General features: G+C 37.3%; 2 protein-coding genes across 2 annotated transcripts; both read right to left on the bottom strand.

The window, feature by feature from the left end:
• Positions 1-7,357: 7,357 nt before the first annotated feature.
• COCSADRAFT_346009 (uncharacterized protein) lies at positions 7,358-7,899 on the bottom strand (the record flags this gene model as incomplete). The annotated part of the gene is made up of 2 exons (XM_007705776.1): positions 7,702-7,899; positions 7,358-7,485 (listed from the first exon to the last, which is right to left on the bottom strand). Coding segments are annotated over exons 1-2 (153 nt in total), but the record flags the coding sequence as incomplete, so codon positions are not given.
• A 5,871-nt stretch (positions 7,900-13,770) lies between these two features.
• COCSADRAFT_40288 (uncharacterized protein) lies at positions 13,771-14,221 on the bottom strand (the record flags this gene model as incomplete). The annotated part of the gene is made up of 2 exons (XM_007705466.1): positions 13,771-14,022; positions 14,089-14,221. Coding segments are annotated over 2 exons (210 nt in total), but the record flags the coding sequence as incomplete, so codon positions are not given.
• Positions 14,222-17,785: the final 3,564 nt, after the last annotated feature.

The following is a 17,785-nucleotide window of genomic DNA, read 5'->3' on the forward strand; positions in this document are numbered from 1 at the left end:
TCTAGTCCACTTTGTCTGGAGCTCTGGCTGGTTCTGGATAAAGCGCGACACCCACTTCTTGCCAATAGGTGCTGGAGGTGGATTTTGGCCACGCGCGGCGAGTAGAGCGTCTGCCATCCGTCGCACGTCAATGATATGAGGCGGAAAACCGCGTCGGTTAAGGTCTAGGATCCACTGCACGAGAGACTGCTCTTCAATGGGCGATAGCTTGCGGTTGACAGAGGCTGTCTCTGATCGTGGCTGGACACCATGGATACGCGTGTGTAGTGTAGATTGTGGTATATCAAAGGCTTTTGCGAGAGCACGAATAGATTGTTTTGGATTATTACGATAAGATGCGATAGCAAGGCTTATTCTGCCTTCACGAGAAGTCTGTATAGAACGTTGTTGTCGCGGCATTGTAGTGGTTGTGTAGAGCGTTGGGTGAAGTTTGGTGGGGTGCCCAGCTTACTGATCTGCCCAGCTTACTGATCCCGCACGTTAATAGAAACTTAAGCTTAGTAATATAGTTAATATAGTTACGTATTAAGCTCTCTATCTTACGACTATACGCGCGCTTTAACGGCGAGAAGTAGCTAATATTAAGAGGCTAGAGTAGATAAGATAAGTATAGTAGTATATAGAGTGTATAGATATTGTTCTTCTTATAGAGCTCTTAGAACTTAAGTAACTAGTAGCTCTTATAGCTGTTAAGGATAAGCAGCTAGCGTGCTCTAATAACTTTGCTATCTGTATGCTTAATAAAGTGCTTTAGCTACTTAACTTCTAGCTTATTAGTCGTCTAGCTATTATCGCTAACTGCGATCGCCTAGTCGCGTAGGATCTCTACCTTCTTATACTAGGTAGATAGGTGATACTTACTAGTAAAGATAAGAAATGGTAGGATAGACTAGCTAGCTGCATTAATCCCAGCGATAAATATTATCTACTCTTAGCCGTCTAGCTAGATAGCCTTTAGCCAGCCTCTTCTCTCTAATGCTATAACGATAAGCTAAGTAGTAATCTTACCTATTAAAAAGCTAGCTTCGTTAAAGTTGTAGACGTTCTTATTATAGATACTATACTTAGCCTTCGTCTACTCTATAAGCTTAAACTAGCTTTTAATTAAGACTAGATCTTTATATAGAGCTCTCTACCTATTATACGCCTAATTAAAACGCGTTATAAGACTGTCTATACGCTTAATAAAGTTATCTAGCTACTTCTACCTAACCTAGCTAGCGCCGCGCGTAGCTAGTAGCTTATTAGCTATATCGCGTATAGCAGCGTATATAAGCGTAAATCTACGTAAATTAAAATTAAGTATATAACTAACTATTACCTCCTCTTCTAGCTTAGTTAGCTTCTTTAAGTTAAGCTGGTAATCGCGTTAGGTAGGCTTACTAGCGCGTTAGCGGTAGAGCGTTGTTTCGGCTATATTATAGACTGCAGTAGTACGGTAATTCTCTTAGATCTGTTTATTTTTAAGAGATTAGATAGTAAGTTGAATATCTAATTTGTCTGAAGCCATTTAAGTGTAGTAGTATTAAGTAATTAGATATTTAGTTTAAGGAGGTGCGCAAGTTTAATAGAGTGCGCCGCTCGCTTACCTGCGCCGCTCGCTTACTATATACGTTATATATACTATATAGAGAAATATAAGTCTTAGAACTACTATAAGAACTATAGATAGATATTTCTATAGACTTCGTTATAGGATTACTAGCTTTAAGAGACCTAATAACTAAGGTTACCTATAACGCGATACTTATTATAGTAGATTGTTTTACGAAATAAGTAGAGTATATTCTATTTAGGAACAACTATATAGTAGTAGACCTAGCATATATTATCTATAACTAAATTATCTAATACTATAAAATACTAATATCTATTATTAGTAATAGAGATAAGCTATTTATATCTAACTTTTAGATAACGCTACTTATAGTAATTAGAACTAAGAGAAAACTATTAACAGTCTACTACCTATAAACTGATAGATAAACGGAATAAATAAATGAGATAATAAAGACCTACCTTAGAATCTATACTAACTATTAATAAAATAATAAGGTATAGCTACTATCTATAGTACATAGTATATAATAATAAAATATTAGAAGTAATAAGTAAAATACTATTTTTCGCTAACTACAGAAGATATCTAAATCTCTTTACTAGAATATATCTAAGTCTAAAAATAGAAGCAGTAACTATGATAGTAGAATAACTAAAGAAAATATATAAAAAACTATAAACATTACTTAAATAGGCTTAACGCTAAAGCATTTCCTACTAAAATAAGAAAAGAAAAATAGTATCTTAGCTAAAGAAGGGGGATAAAGTATATCTACTTATAAAGAACCTTCGCACTAAATAACTAAGTAAAGGACTAGACTACATTATGTTGAAATAAGGAGGGTGCTACTTGTTCTATAGCTAGCTCAGAGGTATAGTAGTCTACTTGTCTAGCGATAGACTCAGAGGTAGCGAATCGATAGGTTCTAGGATGAAAAGAGAGAAATGCTAGGGGAGAGAGATAAGGATTGGATTGATCTGATCTAGTAGTCTGATCTGTTCTTGTAATCTGCTCTGGTTTCTATCTACTAGCTATTCTACTACTATATATATTTGCTGTACTAGATTCTAGAAGAATCTATCTAGTAGTAGATTACGTAGCTATAGACGTAATAGATAGATGAATTGTATAGGGATTGGTTGACTGAAGAATCCGAGTATAGTGCCGAGCACCCGGATTATGTCAGAGATTAGCTGATTAGCTTATATCTCTAACACATTAAGGTTAGACTATTTTTAATTTTAAAATAAATCGGACCTATAACCTATATACTTAACCTACTAGCTAACGCGAAGATATATCTAAGATTCTATATATAACTATTAGAACTAGTAGACTCTAAAATACTACTATAAAAAACATTGTATTATAAACCTAAAGAAGAGGACGAATTTAAAGTTAAAAAAATTATCGCACACCAAACTAAAAATAATAAAACTAAATACCTAGTTAAATAATTAGAATACCTAGATAGCGAGAATATATAGGAATAAGAAACGAATCTTATAAACTACCGCTAGCGCCTAGTATAGTATTACTAACATCCTATAAAAAGGACTAATCTATAGTAGCTGCGCTTAAAGGAGCCTCTGAGTTTACTAACGTAACCTTAGAGTTAAACTTCTCTAATTTCTTAAGAGTCTCTAACTCCTCTACTGTAGCTAGCCTCTAATTAAATATCTTCTACTTCTTCTAACGTAATAACTTCTTTTATTTTTAAAGCCGTAATAGCTTCTCTTACGCTTACCGCGTATATAATAAAGCCGCCTTAGCTATATTCTTCTCCACGCGAAGACGAGCCTCCTCCTTATCTTCTAACTACTCTAGACAAGACATTTTCTTATTAATTTTTAAAAAATCAGGTAATAGTTAATTCTCTAGTTTATAACTTGTATAGTTCGCACGAATATAATTCGTATACTTTTAGTTAAGAGAAGATATTTTATAAGGCAACCGCTTCCTTATATAACAAGAATAAGAAACTATTATAAGAACTCTAGTAGACTTAATATAGTTAGTAAGATAATAACAAAACTAAGCGGAATGAGAAAGTAGAAGAGAACTTATTAGGAATACGATACGCATCTAGATAACGCGGGGTAAGCCTAGTTATAGCGCGCTTCTACGCTAAAACCTAATTAGGTTAGCGTAATAAGCACTACACCCTTAGAACGCGGTGCTTATTAGACTAAGCCTATTACGGACGGAAGTACCTATCCTTAAGTATTTCTAGAAACTAAGCGCTTCTAGAAACCTAGAATTCCTAGGAACAGAACGCTTATAAAAACTCTATGCTTCTAGAAATACGGCGCTTATATAAACGCTACGTTAATAGTAACCCCCTGTTTATAATAAACTATCTTTCCTAGTAATAAATTACTTCTATAAACACTCTATCTATAGTAACTACGAAATTATAGTAATATATCTCTTCTAAAAATTCTAGACCGTATATTATCTTAAGAACGAGTTATAAGAAGAGAAGAATAGTATTACGACTAGCCTTAGAATATAGAGAACATTTTACTGTTACGTTTATTTAACGAGTAATCTACGGGATAGCGGGAATATAGTAAGAAAAGGAATTACGTAATAAGTTCTACAGATTCTACTTAGTCTTAGTATACTTTATATACTAGGACTTACTAGGACTACGTAACTAGTTCTACTGATCCCTGTAGTCCTACAGCCCCTCGCTACTACTAGGACTACTAAGACACTAGGACTACGCAAGTATATAGTATTAGGCACTAAGCCCTTATAGCTTAATATATTTAACTTAAGTTATAAGTATAAGTATAATATAATATTATACTTACCTAAGTTACTATCTAGCGCATACTATCTCTCTATCTATAAAAACTAACTAATAAGAAGCTTAATACTAGAAGTCTAATATTACTTCTACTTAAGCTATACTCTTAACATTTCTCCGCATTCTTAAACTAGTACCCTTCTATCTTTAATAGGTACTTAGGTTTAAGGTATCTCTTAGTATTACCTAACGTGTAGCTATATACTATAGCTATCTAGTAGCGTTCTATAGGGAAGTAGTCTAAGTTTAGGTTAAGTTAATCCTCTACTTCTACTTACTACTAGAGAAAGGTAAGATCTTTCCTATTACTTAATTAGCTAATAGAGAATAAGATAAGACGGCTTAGTTTAATACGTAGAGGCTTAGGGGTAGTAGACGTATATCTTAGTAATTAGCGAGAAGATAGTTTAGCTAATATTAATAGAGATTTAGTAGTAAGAACTACGTTACTTCGCAGCTTAGCGTTTTCTTAGGTTAGTTAGTAGACTTAGTTAACTAAGCTAGCTATCTACCTATAGAGGTCTCTTATAGTTATTACTAGTATTAAATTCTTCTTATCTTTATCTTTATCTTTATCTCGCTCTTATAGTAGTAAAGTCTCTAGAGATTTCTAAGTTAGTAGCTTACTAGCTTTCTTCTCTAAGATAGTTTAGTCCTATAATTAGACTAATTTCTAAGGTAGTTTCTTAGAACTACTAGATTTTAGTAGGTTAACTATTAGTAATTACCTCTAAAGTTAATAGGTTATTAGTAGTCTTTAAGTCTCTATTATAGCGTACTCTACGTAACTTTTACTAAAGTAATCTGCCTTACGAGAAGTATAGAAGTTCTAAACCTAAAGGCTTTAGCTAGTAGGAGATTAATAGAATCCTGCTTAGGTAAATATAGGACGTAATAGTAGAAGTCTAGATCATCTCTAGATCTTATTAGATTAACGTTGTCTTTAATAAATAGCTACGATATTATTTTAAAGCTGTTACTAGCTAGAATAAGACTTTTAATATAATATAACGGCGTAGGTAAGACTACTTAGATTTGTATTAGTAGTAGTATTACTTAGAGGCATATAGAAGTGCGTAGGACATTAAATAAGTCTTAATTTAAATAGATACCTATAGGCTTTATACGAAAGGATATTAAAAGTTTATAGAGCTAGCTATAGAGAGTGTATCCTTATATACTAATCTTAACTAGATCTAAATTGGATCTGACCTTATAACGAGTGGTTGATAAAGAGAGCGGCGAATACTACCTTTGATTTAGCTCTAGAATTAGTCTAATATATAGCGAAGTTGTAACATCGTTATAAGCCTTAGTATAGAACCCAGTAAGAGAAGTATAGATCCTAACCCCATATAACACTAATTTAATATATTATAGATTATAGATCATAGATCATTTAACATCATCTAGTTTCTTAATTAAGATTGACTAAGTAGCTTATATCTACAAAACTACTAACTAAAAATAGAACATCCGCTTTTAGATATCACAAATAACTAGTTACTATTTATATTCTTCCTGCGACGTTGTAAATTATATATAAGTTAATTATTATAAATTAGAATAATTAATAAATAAACTAAGTACAATTAGAGTTTTGTAACTATAAGATGAGCCATAGCTACAACGTTTTGGATTCAAAGTAACTTAAAATTACGTACTATTTCCTCGTAGCTTTCGCACCTCGCTGTTACACAGGGTAAGGGTCTATACTTCTCTATTCTAGTCCGCACTAAGGCAGGTGAGTATTACGTTAGTATTCCGTGAGGCTTATCTAGCGATGCAGTGGAGTTAGCGTGCTTAAGAAGGGTTTAACAAGACTAATCTATTTAATAGACTAACTTATAACAATCTTATTAAGTAAAGATACTAGTAAGAAAGTATAATTTGAGTTAACTACAACGAATGTAATAATAAAATCCAACCCATTCTTATATCCGTTACCTTTAGTCCTGCTATCCCTTACTTCCCTACCATCCCTAGGATAGTTGTAATGTTAGGGATGGCTGCCATCCTAAGGCGTCCTACTATCCCTCAAATAGTTACCCTTGGCGAGATAGCACATCACGTGACCTAGCCCCGCGATAATTATTACCTTCTAACGTAGACGTCCATAGGCCTTCAGCCATCTCGTTATTTATTAAAGAGAGAATCCTTCTTATTACTTATAACATTACCTCCCCTCTTAGAGCTATCGTCCTAATACCCTAGACTATTATTTTCCCATACCGCGTGTTAAGACGCCGGCTGTATATAAGGTTAGAGCCCGTCCACTCGTTATAGCCGTCTCTACCTCATAGCCTTTCTAACTATACCTAAGGTCTAGTCTATTCGCCGATCTTAAAAGTACACTTCAACCAAGAAGCGCCAATATCGTGCCTCGAAAGTAGAGAGTACTTATTTAGAAATAGTTACTAAGTATAATTATTACAAGGAGAAAGGTCTACATTATTTTATTAACATAGCGTCTAGGCAGTGTGCAGGTTGTATTACCGTAAAGACGGAGTATAGTCTTTTTATATCTAATAAAGATTAGGAGAAGGTTCAGCGAGAAAAGCGTCAGAAGCGTCTTAAGATTACCTAATTAGAGGCGCAATTAGCTCAAAGAAAGGTTAAGCTTCTAGAGGCTAAGAAGCAAGAGCACTCATTTACTTATCGCGATCTAGCGGTACTAAAAGAGTTAGAGCGCGTAAAAGAGCAGGTCGCGGGGAGTTCAGCCCCTAGTTCTAATCCTCCTACTATCAAACCATCACTATCCAGACCATCGGCTAATCTAGGCGAGTTACAGGCTGATTACTACAATCCTTCTTTTAACTATTCCTTCCTCTTCAAGAGGCTGCCCCTCGCTTCTCCAGGTGCTTCTAGTAGTATTCTCGTACTAGTAACTTGCAGTTCGTTAGATTTCCTTTAGGTTCCTAAGTATTATAGCTCTTAGGCCATCCTTACTACTTAACTAAATACTTCTACTAACTACTAATTTTCTGCAGGTCCTTAATTTTCTCGACCTTATACTCGTCGTCTTTAAGCTCTATATCCGTTACTAGCTTAGCATCTAGAGGTGCTAGTTCTAAGAGTTTCTTATAAAAGATAGGGTGGATTCGCATACCTTATAGGAGTTTTAACTTATAGTTTACTTTTCCTATTTCCTCTAGAATTTCAAATAGTCCTATTTAGAGGTTATCTAATTTTCTACATAGTCGTTTAGTTTTCAGGTTTTATCTTAATAAGAAAACTTTGTCCCTCTTCTTAAAGGTTAGTCCCTCAATCCTTAGTTTATTCGCTGCCTTAAATATCGTAAGATTTCACTAAGCTATATTCTTACTTAATTCTTTATACAATTCTCGCATAAGCTTCGCTTTATCGTCTACTCCTACCGCGATACTTTCAATATCCTTTAGATCCTAGTAAGTAGTTAGCTTATATCCGTAGTTCGCGTAGTACGGCGAATACTTCGTCGTTACTAATTTCGTACTGTTATAGGCTAATTACGCTATTAGTAGCAGTTCTACCTAGTTATTCTATAACTTATTAGCGTACATCCGTAGATACTATTCTAATATCTAGTTCGTTCGTTCCGTCTAGCCGTCTATTTCCGGGTGAAAGCTTATTAAAAGCTTCTTCTTAATACCTAACTTTACTAGGAATGTACTCTAGTATTTAGACGTAAACAGTTTATTACGATTGGTAATAAACTCTTCAGGTATCCTATACTCTAACACTAGTACCTTTATAACCTCATACGCGCATTTATCTGCCGTAATAGTCTCTTCTATAGGCATAAATTTCGCTACCTTAGTTAGTTAGTCTACGATTACTAGGATTATATTATAAAATCAAGCTAATCCTAGTTCTAACGATCTCGGGAGCTTCACTATAAAGTCTATTATTACGCTTATCTATAGTCTAGATAGTAGCTATAGGGGTTATAACAGGCCGTAGGGCTTATATCTCTTAAGCTTATTCTAGTAACATGCTAAATAGTTACCTAGTATTTCCTATACCTTCGCTCGCAAGCGTGGTATTATAAATACCTTAGCTAGTCGTCTAACCATTTTATCCACCCCTGCGTGTCTATATTCTAGGGACTCGTATAGGGTCTTAATAAGTTTAGTTCTTATATATAGGGGTATATACGTGCTTATACATTCTCTTAGAGCTTTAAGCTCTTTTCTATCGTTTATTACTTCTAGCGGGTAGAGGTCCGTTTCTAACGCCCATAACGTTGCTTTTTCCTGCTATTATTTCTATAGTATTTCTACCTACTTAGCCACCTTAGCTACCTTAGCTAGTTCCGGCTGGTTATACTTCAGACTACTATCAGGCATCGTCTTAAGTAAGGCGTTATATAGTTCTTTATAACCCTCTTCGCGTAAATCAGACCTTCTACTTAAAGCATCCGCTGCTCCGTTAAGCGTCCCTACGCGGTGCGTAATCTTAAAGTTAAACTAGGCTAGCATCTCTACCTATTATACTTATCATTAGTTAAGTTTTTTCGTTATTATAAAACTCATCAAGTTCTAGTAATCAGTAAAAACCTCAATCTATTCAGAGAGTCCTAGTAGGTACACTTCCTATTATTTAAAGGCATTAACTACTCTAAGTAGTTCCTTATTATAAACATCATAATTAAGTTCTACTCCTAAGAACTTCTGTAAATAGTAGAACACTAGTCTCCATTTTCTATCTACGCACTATTATAACAACACAGCTCTAAGTACATAGTTAGACGCGTTAGTCTTAACTCTAGTAGGTTATTGAGGGCTGTACATCTCGAGTACTAGTGCCTCTAGGAATATCTGCTTAATTCGATCAAAAGCCTTCTAATATTCCTATTCCTATTTAAAATCTACTTCCTTCTTTATTACTTCTATAAGAGGTACTATAATCTTTAAGTAATCCCTAATAAACTTCTAATAGTAATTCGCGAATCCTAAAAAGGACTAAATATCCTTAACTATTTTAGATATTAGCCATTCCTATACAGTCTATATCTTCTTTAGGTTCATTTTCACTCCTTCAGTTAATATAATAAATCTAAGAAACTCCGTTTCCTATATATAGAATTCACACTTTCCTAGTTGAAAGTATAGCTTATATTCTTTAAGCTTTCGTAGGACCTTCTTAACATACTTAATATATTCTTCGCGTGTGCTGCTAAAGTACACTAGTATATTATCTAGATACGCGGTAATAAAGATTCTAAGATACTCGTAGAGTGCGTTATTAATAACTAATTAAAAGGTTGCCGGCGCATTCGTCAATCCAAACGGTATAACCATATACTTAAAGAGTCTATACTTCGTTTTAAACGCTATTATTCATTCGTAATCTTCTTTAATTCTAATTTAGTAAAATCCTTCCTAAACATTAAACTTCGTAAACTACTTAGCTCTCTAGAGTTAATCTATAAGCTCTATAATAAGTAGTAGAGGATATTAGTTCTTCTAAGTAACGCTGTTTAACCTTCTAAAGTCAATACATAGTCGCCACTTCCCGTTAAGTTTCTTTACGAATAAAATAGGTAAGGCTATCAAGCCTAATCCTAGTCAGATAAATCCCTTTTTTAAGTTCTTTTAGATATAATCCCGTAGCTCAGCATCGTGCTCAGGCGCTATAGGGTACATTAGTTCTAGGGTCAACTTAGCTCCCTTATTAAGAATGATCTCGTGATTCTAATCCTAATAGTCTACTAGGTCTATTACCTTATTTTCCTCAAACAGTTCTCTAAACTCATCCGTTTAGTATTCTATTAGAATCGCCAACTATAGTACCAATCCTTCCTTCATAGTCACGATCTACCGTATCTAAATAACTTCTACTCTCTAAGAGTCCTTCGTATAGATTCTCGCGATCTTATACAGTAAGATTATACTAAATCTCCTATCCTAGATTACGCGCTAATTCATCGGGCGTATCTTGTGTCGTACTCTAGCAACCTTATACACAGGCTCTTAGCTAAGTAATATCTTCTTTTACTAGTTAATAGCAGGGTTATACTTTAATAACTAATCATAGCTAATTATTATCTTAGTCTCTCTAAGATCCATAATACTAATTTTTTCTTAGCTTTCTTAACTAGCCAGACGTAATATTACTACCTTAGTCTTAAGTCGGATCTAGCTGTTCCCGTATATCGTAGGACTATCGTCGGCTAATACTACTCGCATCAGTACCTTCTTATTCTAATAGGGTATATTATTTCTTTCTACTACTTATAGCAATATAACGGTTCGTGCTACCCTACTATCTATAAGCGCTAATACCTTATATCTATCTATAAGTACTGTAGCTTTTAATTACAATTCTTTTACTCTCACTTTCTGTACTTGTCTAAAGGTCGTTTTAGAACTGCCTTTACCAGCGTGACCCTATCCCTAGTAGCATCCTAGTTTTTTAACTGCCTACTTCCCTTCTTTTTTAGAAAGTAGCCTTCGCCTACCTTGGCGGAATAGTATATCGTATACTAGTTATTATAGTAGAAGCTCTAATAGATATTCTTATAGGGCATCTTTCGTTACGTAGTTCTCTTTCTTAGTTCTAACTTCCTACTCTTATAAATCAGGCAATCCTTTACCTTATAAATATTCGCTAGTAGGGTGCTATAGTAGTAGTTGTCTACCTGTTAAGCATCCTCAAACTATTATTAGTACATAGCGCATCCTTTCCTGTAATGCGTCCATAGGAGTTTACTATGCTTTACTAGCGTTTCCCGTACTTAGGCCCTATGCATTCTACAGTTCTTTGCTATGTATTCTTCGGCGGAAATCGTGCTATAGTAGTAGTCGTCTACCCTTCTAGCTTTCCGTCGCTATTTCTTATAGAATTAGCAATCAATCGTATACTTAATCTAGTATAACTCTTCGTGAGCTTCCTTTTCTCTAGGCTAGTACATATAGTAATGCTATACGCGACACTCATTATGCTATAAATTAGTATAGCAGCAATTATCCTCATTGTCTCTAGTTTCTTCTCGCTTTCTTAAGTGATAATTACACTGTCTTAGGCAGTCGACCTAATATAGGCGCTCGTGTTACTCTATCCATTCCTTAAACATCTAAGGTATCTCCTCGTTATTAGGTTCCTTAAATCTAGGTTGTTCCTAGGCAGCCCTGCAGGTAATCTTATCTACTTAGAGTCCTAAGATTATAACTCGTCTATTAATATTATAATTATTAGCTTAATGTGCATTAGTTCCGCAAATCTAGCACTGTTGGTTTCTTAAGCGGCGTAGTACTTCGGCCCCTTTAATCTGCTAATCCATTAATAGTAGTGCGTCTTACTTAAAGTCTTAGAGTCTTATTACCTCTTATACTAGCTTAAAGGCCTTGTCGGTGGCTTATCTTACTTCTTCATATAGGTCTAGGTCGCTAAGAGTTTTATCTAGCTTCTTAGTTAGGTATAGTGTTAATATCCGAATTATCCTAATCTTAACTACTTCTTATCTAACTTCGTTTTTTAGGTAATCTCTACAGAAGTGTTCTACTTTACTACATTAGAGATATACCTTACTATTATAACGCTTCTTGCGTTCTTCCGTAGAGAGTCTATTATTATACTATTCTTAGGGTTTTCTATTCTTATTCTTAGACTTATCTTATACCTTACCAGTTATAATAGTATCGCTATCTTTATCAAACTAGCTACGCTGTTTCCTTATATTAGCTATTACTAGCTAGGATTATTTTCTTTATTAGTTTCTTTTCTATAGTCTATTATTAATGCGTGTCGCTAACTTAATTAGCGCATAAAGCGTGTTTAGTTTGTCGTAATGTATAAGTCCGTCTTTAATATTTTCCTTTAGACCTGCTTTAAACACCGTTCGAAGTGCTGCGTCGTCCTAGTTAATTTATGCCTATAGCTGCTTGAACTCAGCTATATACGCTGATACTAAACTAGTCTGCTTTAGGCGAGTTATCGCTTTCTCTATCTAGTTCTAAGCATCTACTTCCCTAAAGATATATCCTATCTCTTTCTTAAACTCGGCCCAACTAGTAAATAAGGTACGCGTCTTATCCTTTATTCCTCTTTTTTTAATATCTAATAGGTAGTCCTCCACGTATAGCTATATCCAGCTTAACGCTCGTCCCTTTATATAGGTGCTAGCTATAAGAATCTTTTTCTAGTCGTTAGGTACTTCGTTAAATTTATAATACAAGTTAATATTAGTAAGAAATATCCGCAACTTAGTGCGACTTCTATTATACTTTTCTAAGGTTACTATTTTCGGCTTCTTAAGTAGTTTCTCGTTTAGAGTGGCCATTAGTTAACCTATAAGTTAGTTAATCGTATTCTGCAACTTAGCTATCTGTCTTACTTAGGCTTAGCTCTCGCGTCTAAGATTAACGAGTTCGTACTTAGGGCTCCCTGCCGCCGGTGTTACACGGGGTAAGGGTCTATACTTCTCTATCCTAGTCCGCACTAAGGCAGGTGAGTATTACGTTAGTGTTCCGTGAGGCTTGTCTGGCGATGCAGTGGAGTTAGCGTGCTTAAGGAGGGTTTGACAAGACTAATCTATTTAATAGACTAACTTGTGACAATCTTGTTAAGTAAGGATACTAGTAAGAAAGTACAATTTAAGTTAACCACAACGAGAGTAATAATGAAATCCATCCATCCTTATATCCTCATTGCTTCTAGTCCTGCTATCACTGCCATCACGACTTTTCCGTTGCTTGGCCTGATGTCCTGATAGCTACCATCAAAGGATTGCTGCCATCACATACTAGCGTCTGACGGTCGTCTTGGCGTAATGTTAATCACGTGATCCTCGCCCCGCGATGATCATTACCTTCTGGCGTGGACGTCCATAGGCCTTCAGCCATCTCGTCACTTGTTAAGGAGAGAATTCTTCTTGTTACTTATAACATTACCTCCCCTCTTAGGGCTATCGTCCCGATACCCTAGAATATCGTTTCCCCGTGCCGCGTGTTGAGACGCCGGCTGCATATAAGGTCAGAGCCCGTCCACTCGTTATAGCCGTCTCTGCCTCGTAGCCTTCCTAACTATACCCAAGGTCCAATCTTCTCGCCGTGTTCGTGCCCAGGATTCAACTTCCGAGCGTCGCGCTCGTGCTGACCGTGTAAAAGAGCAGGGGAACGAAATAACCTTTCGTTATAAGCGCTGTGAAGAGAAGAACCTTCGTTGTTTCGTAGATACTGCCACTAGGCGTTATGCTGGCTGTATTTCTATTACTGCTGCGTGCAGTCTTTTCGTGTCTGAGGAGGAGTGGGATAAGGTTCAAGCCGAAAAGCGCAAAAAACGATTAGAGATTACGCGTGCTGAGGAGCGTCAGGCTCTAGCCGCTGCTAAGGCCTCTCGTGCGGCTGCAGAAACTTCTCGTCTTCGTCGCGAGCTTCTGGAGACCGAGGCACGAGAGCAAGAGTTTGCTGATCGGGATCTTGCCATCTTAAATCTTTAGGATCGGGCGAAAGAGCAGGCCGAGGGGAACTCTGCCCCTAGTACGGGCCTTCCTATTGTCGAACCACCGCTATCTGAACCATCGGCTAATCTGGACTGGTTACAGGCTAACTCCTTCAATCCTTCCTTTAATTATTCCTTCCTTTTCCCTAAGGGGTTGCCCCTCGCTTCTCCGGGTGCTTCCGGTGGTATTCACGTACTAGTGACTTACAGTTCGTCAGGTTTCCTTCAGGTTCCCAAGTGTTATAGCTCTCGGGCTATTCTTGCCACTTAACCAAGTACTTCCACTAACTACCGATTTTCCGTAGGTTCTTAATTTCCTCAACCTCGTACTCGTCGTCTTTGAGCTCTATATCCGTTGCTAGCTCGGCATCTAGAGGTGCTGGTTCCAGAAGTTTCTTATAAAAGATAGGGTGGATCCGTATGCCTTATAGGAGTTTTAACTTATAGTTTACTTTTCCTATTTCCTCTAGGATTTCGAACGGTTCTATTCGGAGGTTGTCTAATTTTCTACATAGTCGTTTAGTTTTCAGGTTTTGTCGTGACAAGAAAACTTTATCCCCCTTCTTAAAGATTAGTCCCTTAATCCTTAGTTTATTCGCTGCTTTAGATATCGTAAGGTTTTATTAAGCTATATTCTTACTTAATTCTTCGTGCAGTTCTTACATAAGCTTCGCTTTATCGTCTGCTCCTACCGCGATACTTTCGATGTCCCTTAGGTCTCAATAAGCAACCGGCTTATATCCGTAGTTCGCGTAGTGCGGCGAGTGCTTCGTTGTTGCGGATTTCGTGCTATTATAGACTAATTACGCTGTTAGTAGCAACTCTACCTAGTTATCCTACAATTTGTTAGCGTACATCCGTAAGTACTACTCTAATATCTAGTTTGTTCTTTCCGTCTGGCCGTCTGTTTCTGGATAAAAGCTTATTAAAAGCTTCTTCTTAACACCTAACTTCGCTAGGAATATACTCTAGTATTTAGACGTAAATAGTTTATTACGATCGGTGATAAACTCTTTAGGTATCCCATGCTCTAACACTAGTGCTTTAGTGACTTCGTACGCGTATTTATCTGCTGTAATAGTCTCTTCCGTAGGCATAAACTTTGCTGCCTTAGTTAATCGGTCCACGATTACTAGTATTGTGTCGCAAAATCGAGCTGATCCTAGTTCTAACGATTTCGGGAGCTTCACTATGAAGTCTATCATTACACTTGTCTATAGTCTAGATGGTGGCTGTAGGGGTTATAACAGGCCGTAGGGCTTATGTCTCTTAGGCTTGTTCTAGTGACATGCCAAACAGTTGCCTAGTGCTTCCTGCACCTTCGCTCGCAAGCGTAGTATCGCAAATACCTTAGCTAGTCGTCTAACTATTTCTTCAATCCCTGCGTGTCCGTATTTCTAGGACTTATACAGTTTCTGTATAAGACTCAATCTTATGCGTGGAGGTACATATATTCGATTCTTTAAAATTATATCTCAGTACTCTCGTTCATCGTTTAATAGTTCGTCAGAGCCTGCTTCGTCGGGCTCGAACTGCCAGCTGGCTGCTCGCTGCTACCATTACTGTTGTAGCGTTTCTACCTGCTTAGCCACCTTAGCTACCTTAGCTAGTTCTAGCTGGTTGTACTTTAGACTGCTATTAGGCATTGTCTTAAGTAAGGCGTCATGTGGTTCTTTATAACCCTCTTCGCGCAAATTAGATCTTCTACTTAAAGCGTCTGCTACTCTATTAAGTGTTCCTGCGCGGTGCGTGATCTTAAAGTCGAACTGGGCTAGCATCTCTACCCATCGCACTTGTCGTCGGTTAAGTTTTTTCGTTGTCATAAAACTCGTCAGGTTCTAGTAATCGGTAAAAACCTCGATCTGTTCGGGGAGTCCTAGTAGGTACACTTCCCATTATTTAAAGGCATCGACTACTCTAAGTAGTTCCTTATCGTAAACATCGTAGTTAAGTTCTGCTCTAGAGAACTTTCGTGAATAGTAGAACACTGGTCTCTATTTTCCATCTAGGCACTGCTGTAACAATACAGCTCCGAGTGCATAGTCAGACGCGTCGGTCTCGACTCTAGTAGGTCGTTGAGGGCTGTACATCTCGAGTACTAGCGCCTCCAGGAATATCTGCTTAATTCGATCGAAAGCCTCTTAATGTTCCTATTCCTATTTAAAACCTACTTCCCTCTTTGTTACTTCCGTAAGGGGTGCTGTAATCTTTAAGTAATCTCTAATAAACTTTCGATAATAATTCGCAAATCCTAAAAAGGACTGAATATCCTTAAGTATTTTAGGTTTTGGCCATTCCTATACAGTCTGTATCTTCTTTGGGTTCATTTTCACGCCTTCGGTTAATATGATAAATCTAAGGAATTCCGTTTCCTATGTGTGGAATTCACACTTTCCTGGTTGAAGGTATAGCTTGTATTCCTTAAGCTTCCGTAAGACCTTCTTAACATGCTCGACATATTCTTCGCGTATGCCGCTGGAGTACACTAGTACGTCGTCTAGATACGCGGTAACAAAGATTCCGAGGTACTCGTGGAGAGCGTTGTTAATGACTAATTAAAAGGTTGCCGGCGCATTCGTTAATCCGAACGGCATAGCCGTATACTTAAAGAGTCCGTACTTCGTTTTAAACACTATCATCCATTCGTGACCTTCTTTAATCCTGATTCGGTAAAATCCTTCCTAAACATCGAACTTTGTAAACCACTTAGCTCCCTAGAGTCGATCCATAAGCTCTGTAATGAGTGGTAAGGGATATTAGTTCTTCCGAGTTACACTGTTCAACCTTCTAAAGTCGACACATAGTCGCCACTTCCCGTTAGATTTCTTTATAAATAAGATAGGTGAGGCCATCAGGCCTGATCCCGGTCAGATAAATCCCTTTTTTAAGTTCTTTTAGATATAATCCCGCAGCTCAGTATCGTGCTCGGGCGCTATAGGGTACATTAGTCCTAGGCTCAACTTAGCTCCCTCATCAAGGATAATCTCGTGATCCCAATCCTAATGGTCTACTAGGTCCATTGCCTCATTTTCCTCGAACAGTTCTCTGAACTCGTCCGTTTAGTATTCTGTTGGAATCGCCAACTATAGTACTAATCCTTCCTTCATAGTCACGATCTACCGTATCCAAATGACTCCTACGCTCTAAGGGTCCTTCGCATAGATTCTCGCGATCTTATGCGGTAAGATTATGCCGAATCTCCCGTCCTAGGTTGCGCGCTAATTCGTCGGGCGTATCTCGTATCGTACTCTAGCAACCTTATGCACAGGCTCTCAGCTAAGTAATGTCTTCTTTTACCAATCGATAGCAGGGTTGTGCTTCAACAACCAATCGTAGCCAATTATCATCTCGGTCTCTCCAAGATCCATAATGCTAATCTTTTCTCGGCTTTCTTAACCAGCCAGGCGTAACGTTACTGCCTCGGTCTCAAGTCAGATCCAGCCGTTCCCGTATGTCGTGGGACTATCGTCGGCTAATACCACTCGCATCGGTACCTTCTTATTCCGATAGGGTATATTGTTTCCTTCCACTACTCGTGGCGATATGACGGTTCGTGCGGCCCCACTATCTATAAGCGCTAACACCTCATGTCCGTCTATAAGTACTGTGGCTTTCAATTGTAATTCTTTTGCTCCTTCTTCCTGTACTTGTCTAAGGGTCGTTTTAGGACTGCCTTTGCCAGCGTGACCCTGTCCCTAGTAGCATCCTAGTTTTTTAACTGTCTGCTTCCCTTCTTCTTTAGGAAGTAGCCTTCGCCTACCTTAGCAGAATAGTGTATCGTATACTAGTCGTTGTAGCAGAAGCTCCAATAGATATTCTCATAGGGCACCTTTCGTTGCGTGGTCCTCTTCCTTAGTTCCGGCTTCCTGCTCTTATAAATCAGGCAATCCTTTGCCTCATAAATGTTCGCTAATAGAGTACTATAGTAGTGGTTGCCTACCTATCAAGCATCCTCGAACTGTTATCAGTGCATAGCGCATCCTTTC

Source organism: Bipolaris sorokiniana (genome assembly GCF_000338995.1).
Source record: "Bipolaris sorokiniana ND90Pr unplaced genomic scaffold COCSAscaffold_14, whole genome shotgun sequence".
Lineage (NCBI taxonomy): Eukaryota > Fungi > Ascomycota > Dothideomycetes > Pleosporales > Pleosporaceae > Bipolaris > Bipolaris sorokiniana.